General features: G+C 39.4%; 1 protein-coding gene across 1 annotated transcript; it reads left to right on the top strand.

Moving 5' to 3' along the window:
- The first annotated feature begins 1,415 nt into the window (after nucleotides 1-1,415).
- Nucleotides 1,416-2,387, top strand: LOC140715744 (C5a anaphylatoxin chemotactic receptor 1-like). Its single transcript, XM_073028114.1, has one exon. The coding sequence runs from the start codon at nucleotides 1,416-1,418 to the stop codon at nucleotides 2,385-2,387; it is 972 nt and encodes a 323-aa protein (XP_072884215.1).
- Nucleotides 2,388-10,165: the final 7,778 nt, after the last annotated feature.

The following is a 10,165-nucleotide window of genomic DNA, read 5'->3' on the forward strand; positions in this document are numbered from 1 at the left end:
TGTGTTGCTTGAATTTCCAGCATCTGCAGATTTCATTGTGTTTGTATCAGGTTTCATCTCACTAGCATAAAATTTGTTTTGCTGTAGTTCTGAGGCCTCTGTTGGTCGGGGTGACCATGGATGTTGCGTTCTACCTGTCTGGATACGCACGCCAGGGCAGTACGATAGGGAGAGCATGCTGTTGCCCATGTAGCAGGCTCCCCCTCTCTGCACATCCAAGGGTTCCGCAGAGACCGATACAGTTTGGCACCAGCAGTGTCCCAGGAGTTGCCAATCAGTGTTGAACATTAACAAATAATATACATTACAATGAGATATATAAAATTACATGAAGCAAGTAGTGGAAAGAGAAGTGAGGTAGTGTTCATGGTCCGATCAGAAATCTGATGGCAGAGGGGAAGCTCTCCTTAAAAACTTGGAGCGTGTGTCTTCAGGCTCCCGTAACTGCTCCTTGATGGTAGCAATAAGAGGGCACATCTTGGTTGATATCGGTCTCTAATGAAGGATGCCTCCTGAACCCTTAACTCCACCTTTCTATTTGATGCCTTCGCCCCCCCTTCCTTCTCTGTCTGGAAGAAGTGTCTCAGCACGAAACGTCGACTATCTATGAACTTCCATAAACGCTCCCTGTCCTGCTGAGACCCTCCAGTATTTTTTATGTGTTGCGTTGGAATGGTTGCAGTTGAAATGGCCATCCTGTTCGACACCGACATCCCCCGTACAATTTCTCCACCTGGTGTCCGAAACTGGTTCTGCAACGGCAAATGTTTGAATCGCGAGCATCGTCCGATTATCATCCGACGTGAAACCACGACCCCTCATTGAGGACGAGAGAGAACTAGAAAATCTTATTAATTAGTTTTCCAGAACCTGATTAAGCTCAGTCAGAAGGTTTCTCACTGGGTATAATCATAACGCCAAAAGGTCAGACACAGGGCGAACACAAGAGATTCTGCAGATTCTGGAAATCCAGGTTAACACTCGAACGCACGCACGCACGCATACACACACACACACACACACACACACACACACACACACACACACACACACACACACACACACACACACACACACACACACACACACCATGTTGTAGGGTATATTGGTAATATTGGATCTGATATCCGAGTCTGGGAATACAGTGATGTGATGCTGAGAGAGATTGTTGAGTCAGGAACGTAGCCCGTGGCAGGGTTGCCTGGGGACAAGAGTGAGGTGTGAGAGTTGTAGAGGGAACCTGAGGGAGAATTTTTCCTCCAGTGGATTGGTGGTGGGGGGAGGCTGTGTTGTGTTTGGGATCTGGAACTCTCTGTCCTGCCGCTCACCGGTCAACTCTTTTATCCTCTCTCCATCTGCCCGCCCCCCTGACTCCATTCGCTGCCCCGCTCACTTCTTCAATCTCTCCCCCAGCCATGTCGCTCTCCAACGGTCACAACAATCTGGTTGAGCTCGCTGCCACTGGGAGCCACAACATCAGCAAATGCATCTCCGGGGTGATGGAGTGGTCAGCGCACGGGTCCGCGCTCAAGATTGTCTTTGCCCTCATGATCCTGCTGGGTGCCCCCGGCAACGGCGCTGTCATCTGGGTGACAGGCTTCAACATGGAGAGGAACGTGTACACGGTGTGTTTCCTCAACCTGGCGGTGGCGGACCTGACCTACTGCCTCATCTTCCCCACCCTGCTGGCCTACAGCTGCCTGTCCGGTCACTCCTCCAGTAACACATTCTGGAGATTGCTCCGATGGATCTTCAAATTCCACATGTCCACCATTGCTCTGTTGTTGACCCTGATCAGCATCGTGCGGTGCCTGGCCATCACTCGGCCCGTCTGGTTTCAGTACCACAAGGGCCCGGTTTGGGTGCGTGCGGCCTGCTTCGCGGCCTGGAGCCTGGCCTTCTTCCTTTGCCTGCCTGAACTCTTGCATCTCTTCACTGAGTCGTATTCGATGGACGAGCCCTGGGTTGCATTGGAGGTAACTGGGAACATCCTGTCCTTCGGCCCCCCCCTCCTGATCATGGCCGTGTGCTACCTTCTGATTGCCCGGAAGCTGAAGGGGAAAACGTTCCCCAAATCCAGGTACCTCATTCATCTTATCATTACAATGGTCTCTGTTTTTATTGTCTGCTGGCTCCCCATCACTGTTTGCGACACTCTCTGGAAATTATCAATATGCATTCCCCTGCAGTCTTTGTATTACACTTCCTCCTTGGGCTCCTTGAACTGCGTCTTCAACCCCGTCATCTACGTCTTCTCCGGCCGCGACTTCCGCCAGGTCTTCAGGCGTTCCCTGGCCGCCACTCTCCGCCTGGTCTTTACCGAGGAGAAGATGGAATTGGGGACTAATCCTCTCACCCCCACTGTTTCAGCAGAGACAAGAAACTGAGGGACCCTCCGCTCTCACAAGGGCCCTCTGATGACCGAGATGTTGGACATTCAGCAACGGGGGGTGATGGGGGCTGTTCCTAATGGACGTCTCTGAACATAGTTGATCCAACGTCTCCTTAGGCCTAATGATCCAGGAAAGACCCTCTCTAAAGCCTCCAGATGTGCATTATCTCATTTTCCTGAATACCTTTCAAACCTTTCTCAGGTCTCCACTCAGCCACAGTCAGAGAAAACAGCCTAAAATTCCCCAAACTCTCCTTATAGCTCATGCCCTCTAATCCGGGCAGCATCCTGGTGAACCCCTTCTGCACCCTCCCCAAAGCCCCCATACTCTTCCTGTGATAGGATGACCAGAGGTGCTGAATGCCCCCACCCTTCATCTCTAATCCAGGCAATGTCTGGTGAACACCTGCTGCACCCTCCCCAGAGCCCCCACAAATCACTTGTAAAGTGGGGTAAATGGAAACTGTGGTTAAGCAGAAATCATGATGATCATCAGACAGGATTGTAGGTGGGAAATGCTGCTGGAATTAATTCAGTGGTTCAAATGTTGAGTTTAGTATTCGTGAATGCACACAGTCCGCAACCTGAAACTCTGACTCTTCTTAAGATGTCCACAGAAAACAGACAAAATTCCAAAGGAACCAATGACAGAAAATGTTAGAACACCAAAGTCCCTCCCCCTCCCACACACAAGCAGTAGCAAAAGCATCAACCCTCCCGCCTCCCTCTCCCACCGACCTGCTTAATCAAGAGTATCAATCCTGGCCCCCACTCACCACCCAAGCAAGAGCAAAGCTCCTCGACACCATGAACGAGAATCCGCCCAAAACACAGACGACTGCCCATCCCAACACTTCCACATCTCAGACGGGCTCCCTCTCCCAGTAACGAGGGAGTGAAAGGCACCGCTCCTGCCATAGCGCGAGGGGAGGCCAGCGGCTCGCTGCAATCTGCAGCGTACCCTACTGTCTCGATGCCACAGTCCACCGCGGTGCTCCAGCCAGTGACACCAGGAGTGGGTTGACCCACTGGAGATAGGAAGGTTTACGGGATGCAGGGACGTTCCCTCGGATCAAAGCAGAGATGATAGACATCCCAATAAATATCCTGCCTCACATTTCCAAAGAATATAACTACTTTCACATTAAATACATGCCATCTCCTATTAGAAATTTCAACCCTAGGGTATAGATACCGGATAATCCGTGCCTCTCAGAATCTTATAAACCTCTGCCAGGTCTCCCCTCAGCACCTGCTCCAGAAAAAAAACAGCTCAAGTTTGTCCAACCTCTCCTTATAGCCCACGTCTTCATCCTCCCTTTTAATGGGAGCGAGCAGAACTCAACGCAATACTCCCGAGCGGCCTGTGAAAAGTCTTATACAACTGCAACATGACATTTATATTCAATGCCTTGTCCATTGAAGGAAGGCCGGCCGTACGTCTTCATCACCACCATATCTGGGGGCGGCACGGTAGGGTAGTGGTTAGCAAGATGCTTTACTGTACATCTTCATCAGTCCACTGCACAGGCCACTTGGATTCAATTTCCGCCGTCGCCCCCTGTAAGGAGCCTGTACCCACGTGACGGCATGGATTTCCTCCAGTTTTCACCTACAATCCAAAGATGTACTGGTTGGAAGGTTAATTGGTTACTGTAAGATGTCCTGTGATTAGGGAAAGGTTAAATCGGCAGCGTTGTTCAAAGGGCGGAAGTGCCTATTCCCCGCTGTAGCGGAATAAAATTGAAAACAGCTATTGTATAACTGGTAGGCAGGAGCTATAGACTGGGAATCTGTATGTTCCCTATGTACAGTTGTGCAATTATGAGTGCTGTTTTCTCCGCCTTCCGCTCACGGACATGTAAGACATAGTTTCTTTCTGTCCGCCTTTAATCTCTCCCTTTTCCGACAAACTTTGATATTTCGACTTTATTCAGTCGGATCTGCAGAGCATCAGTTATAATTATGGCTACCTTAAGAAGCAACAAAAGGGATCCGGACCCGGGCAACGGAAAACCTAAAAAAGCTGTCGAGTTCTACGGAGGAACCTCCTTGGGTGAAGAGTTTAGAGTCTCAAATCAGCTGTATTGGCACTGAAATAACTCAACTAAAAGATAAATTTCTTCCTTTTGAGGAACAAAATTGACTCTCTGAGCCTCGATCTTAAAGAAGTTAGTCGGAATGCGGCTGAGCTTCCTTCTCGTTTGGTAAAGGCTCAACAACGAACCGTCCATCTGGAAGCAAGGTCGCGTCGGAACAATATCTGAATTGTTGGATTAAAAGAGAAATCAAAATCTGCCGACACTGTATTATTTTGTTAAATTGTTTCAGTCTTTACTTCTGGAGGCTTGGTCGCAACTCCTGGAGATTGAAATGGCTCGCAGAATCGGTGCTTTAAAACTTTTGGACCAAGTTAAAAACAGGCATGTTGTTGTGCATTTTCTCCATTTTAGAGACAAAAACCGCATTATTAAGTTTGCAAGAAAGCAAAGGTTGTTTCAATTTCAAAGTTCAGAGATTCGCTTTTTCGAAGATTTTCCACGCGAAATTGTTAAGAAGCGTGCTGGATTTGCCTCGGCCATGCGATTAGCTTACCAAAAAAAGCTTTTTCCATTACTTCAATATCCAGCTAAATTAAGACTTTTTGTCAAAAATTCTGGGGCTTGTATTTTTGATGACCCAGCCGAAGCATTGCGTTTTATTAACTCTTTCCCTGACGAGTCTGATGACGAGTCTGAAGACTGAAGTTTGAATGATTTACAACTGTTTGATTGTTTCGCGACGCAAGGAGTGAAGAAATTGGAAGATCTGATAATTATAGAAAGTCTTTACCTTAAAATGTATTTTTTTTTCTCTGAAAAAGACTGGTTTGGATGGTTTTAATCTCAGAAGACATAGCAGGAGAACTATATAAAGACTGTAGCTAATTTTAAACTATCTAGAATTTTTTCTCTGCAGCATTTAAAAGAACCAATTGTTTTTTTTTGTTCCATATGCTTTTATAAAGATCTTTTAAGTAATTATCTGGATTTCCTTACGTTTTAAAGGTAGATTGGATAATTTGAAGATGGCGATTGTTTTTCTTTTGTGCAAATATTTCAATAATTGTTTTGGATGTGTTTTTTTCCCTTATCTAATATTAAGAAGGTTACTTTCAAAATTGAAGGTCGTTTTGTTTTACAAAAAAATAAACACTCTTTCTTCCAACTTAATTATATTGAGTTTTATATGTCGACTGTAACGAGTCTTATGTTCGGTAGAAGGAGACAGAGATTACTTTTTTCATTATTTTTATTTAGGTATGTGGAGTTTATTTTCGCTTTCTATGCCTTCTTTGGAGCTTGTGTTGATTGATATCGACTTATTTCCGGGCTTTGTAGTTTGGGCGGGATTTTTTCTTTTTTTTCCTTTTTTTCTCCCCATTATGGAATCCCGGAGAATACGCAAATTATTATTGTTGTCCATCTCCGCCATTTTCGACTACCTTATCCTGACATGAGTCTAACTATTCTTTTTAGATACAAAGTCTCATGATGATAGCTAAACAGTTAAATGTTTTAAGTTGGAATGTCCGTGGTTGGAACCATCCTATTAAGCGTAAGAAAACATTTAAAATTATTAACCGATTCCAAACTGATGTAATCTTTGCTCAAGAGACGCATATCAGGTTATGTGATAAAAATCGAAGTTTTAAATTTTGGAAGGGTTCTCAGTTTCATGCAAACTCTTAGAGTAAAATTAGAGGTGTCTCCATTTTTATTTATTCCAATATTCCTTTTAATTAGGTGGATATTATAGCCGATACTAATGATAGGTTTTTGATTGTTAAAGGAATAATTTATATTAGGAAAACAGTTTTGGTTAATATTTATGGACCAAATGTTGATGATCCCTCATTTCTTAAAGCTGTCTTTGCTCTATTACCTGATTTAAATGAATATGTTATTAATGGGTGGTGATTTTAATACTTGTTTAAATCCTTTAATGGATAAGTTATCATCCAAACATCAACTCCCTAATCGTTTTTAATTGATTATGGCTTAATTGAAAATTGGAGGCATATGCATCCTAGTGATAGAGAATACTCTTTCGTCTCACATGTTCATAATAAATATTCGAGAATCGACTATTTTGTAGTCGATCCTCGACTTCAATTTAATGGTCAGAAATGTGAGTATGATGCGATTGTTATCTTTGATCATGCACCTTTAAACCTAATATTTGAACTGAAAGATGTTGCTTCTATCAGACCATTTTAGCGTTTTCCAGAACATTTGTTATGAAGTTCAGAATTTGTTGAGTTTATTGAAACTCACATAAAAGAGTTTTTTCTCTTTAATAATACAGGAAACGTCTCTAAGTTAGTAATCTGGGATACATTAAAAACTCATTTAAGTGCTCAGATTATTTTGTATATAGCTAAACTGAAGAAACAAACAAGAATGGAATTAGATAAAATCTCTAAACTAATTAAAGACTTAGATAACATCAATGCAACCTCTCCAAATGCTTTTCATTTAAGAGTAGAATTACAAACACAATATAATTTATTATTAACATATCCTCTCTCTTTTAATCTTTTTATTAGTATTAAAAATATTATGAACAAAATACAATTAAAATATTAATAATGGATTACAAACATATAAACTCCCATTACACATGAAGGAATACATAAACAATGAATACAGTATAAGTAAGCTTTCCCAAAACATAAACCATATAGTGTATATATGAACAAGGTAAGTCTAGATATTCCATAAAATATAATATAAAAAAAGAGAAAAAAAATAAATCTATATATGAAAGTTAACTAATCTACTAATCTAATATCTAAGAAAAAAAAACAAAAAAGGAAGAAAAAACTAAAAAAAAAACTAAAAAAAAAGAGTAGAAAAAAAGGGCTGTTCATAATATCTCACAAGCATACATAAACATCAATGTCGTCAACTCCGATCCTCTCAACATACATACCATTAAAGCTGAAAAAACCAATAAGCCTGGCACAGGGCCATTACATCATATGAAAATATTGAATAAATGGTCTCCATATCTTTTCAAATTTAATAGAAGTATCAAATACAGCACTTCTAATTTTTTCTAAATTTAGACATAACATAGTTTGAGAAAGCCAATGAAATACCGTGGGAGGATTAATTTCCTTCCAATTCAACAAAATAGATCTTCTAGCCATCAAAGTGAGAAAAGCAATCATTCGACAGGCGGAAGGAGATAAGTGAAGTGAGCCCATCATCGGTAAACCAAAAATTGCGGTAATAGGATGGGGTTGTAAATCAATGTTCGGTACCGCCGAAATAATATCAAAAATATCTTTCCAATATTTTTCCAAAATCGGACATGACCAAAACATATGAGTTAAAGACGCGATTTCTGATTGACATCTGTCACAAATAGGGTTTATATGAGAATAAAAATGAGCTAATTTATCCTTGGACATATGGGCCCTATGCACAACCTTAAATTGTATTAATGAATGTTTGGCACATATTATTAACATATCCTATTGAAGGATATTTGCTTAAATTGAAAAGTCAGTTTTATATTTTTGGGGATAAAAATAATAAGCTCTTAGCTTCCGAATTGAGAGCAGCTAGAGCTAAAAGACAAATTTTAAAGATTCACAAAAATAATGGAGATATAGCAAGTAACCAAGAAGACATCAATAATATTTTTCAAGATTTTTATTCTGATCTTCATAGATCTCAATTTCCTGCAGATTCCTCCAAAATGAAGGATAATTTTTACATAAGACTAAATTTCCTCAAATTTCTGTTGAAGATCAACAGATGCTTGATGCTCCAATTACTGAGCATGAAATTCAGAAAGCTATTCTATTAATGCAATCAGGTAAAGCTCCTGGACTTGACGGATATTCGGTAAGATTTTACAAAAAATTTGATAAAGATTACTTTATCTGTATCTTTTAGAAATATTCATGAATCCTTTGAGAAGAGTAGTTTACCTTCTTCTTTTTCTGAAACATCTGTTTCCTTAATCCTAATGAAAGATAAAGATCCTACTGAATGTTCATCATATAGACCTAGTTCGCTATTAAATGTGGATGTAAAAATTCTCCCTAAGATAATGGCTAACCGCTTGGATAATATTTAACTAAAGTCATCTCTATGGATCAAACGGGCTTTATTAAAGGCCGTTACTCTTTCTCCAATGTTCGGAGATTGATGAACATTATATATTCACCATTATCTAAGCAATCTCAATGTGTTATCTCTCTCGATGCAGAAAAGGCATTTGATAGAGTTGAGTGGCCATATTTGTTTAAAGTATTATAAAAAATTGGTTTTGGTAATAATTTCAATAGGTGGATTCAAATGATTTATAAGAACCCTATTGCCACGGTTATTACAAATAATTTCAGGTCTTGTTTTTTTCACTTTCGCGTGGTACTAGACAGGGATGTCCATTAAGCCCTTTATTATTTAATCTTGTATTGGAGCCTTTGGCCATAACCCTACGTGAAGCTGAAAATATTCATGGTAGTTCTAAGAATAGAACCATACATAAGTTCTCTCTTTATGCAGATGATCTTTTGGTTTTTATTTCGAGTCCTGAGGAATCAATTCCTAATCTTTTGGAAACACTAAAAGATTTTGGTAAATTTTCAGGATAGAAACTTAACTTGAATAAAAGCGAATTGTTTCTATTAAATGCCCCTGTGTTTATAGATAATGATATTCCATTTTGAATTGTTAATTCCTTTAAATATTTAGCTTTTATAATTACTAAAATATATAAAGATCTTTATAACGCTAACATAGTTCCTTTAATGGACTGTATGAAACAACTATTTTCTAGATGGAATCCACTTACTCTCTCTTTAATAGGTCGTATCCATGCTCTGAAAATGATGATTTAACCTAGATTTTTATATATTTTCCAAAATATACCTATCTTTTTAACTAAAATGTTTCTTGATCAAATTGACTCTCTTATTTCGTCCTTTACTTGGAACAATAAGAGGCCAAGAATTAATAAGTATAATTTACAAAAATCTAAAAAATGATGGTGGACTTGCACTTCCTAATTTAAGACTGTATTAATGGGCTGTTAAAATCATACACAGCTCTCTAAATTTCCAAATTTAAATCTTTACCCTGTTATTAAACTGTCCTTACGGATTTGGTTTCAGTTACGCAATTTTTAAAAATTTTAAACAGTTTAAACTGTCTAGTTCTTTATATCAAAACTTTTTATTTAAACCTTCAATAACCGATCCCATTATTTCTCCTATGTAGAAAAGGGATCCCTTCTTTTATAGATTTATTTTGTGCTGGTCGATTGATGACCTTTGAAGAGTGAATTAACAAACATTCTCTCGCTCATACACACGTTCTGCAATATTTTCAGGTTAGACATTTTTTACAACAATATTTATCTAAGTTTCCATATTCACAAGTATCTGATTTGTTGGATACCATTTTGCAATTGAATTTTTTAGTGAGAGGTTCCACTGGTAGAATTTAAAATTTATTTTTACTACAAAAAGATAACTTTTCATTAAAGATTAAATATGATTGGGAGAGAGAACTTAATATGACCTTTGTTGATGAAGACTGGTTGCGATTTTTGAAAAAGGTAAATTCTCCCTCTATATGTGCCAATTAATGTTTAATTTAGTTTAAAATTGTTCCTCATTATTATTTAACAAAGGAAAAACTATCTAAAATATTTCCTAATATAAACAAGTACTGTGAGAGGTGTAAAACCGAAGTATTTACTTTGTCACAAATG

The sequence above is a fragment of the Hemitrygon akajei genome, chromosome 24 (genome assembly GCF_048418815.1).
Source record: "Hemitrygon akajei chromosome 24, sHemAka1.3, whole genome shotgun sequence".
Lineage (NCBI taxonomy): Eukaryota > Metazoa > Chordata > Chondrichthyes > Myliobatiformes > Dasyatidae > Hemitrygon > Hemitrygon akajei.

Coding starts and splice junctions, on each gene's coding strand:
- LOC140715744 (XM_073028114.1), top strand. CDS start 1,416: ATGTCGCTCTCCAACGGTCACAACAATCTGGTTGAGCTCGCTGCCACT.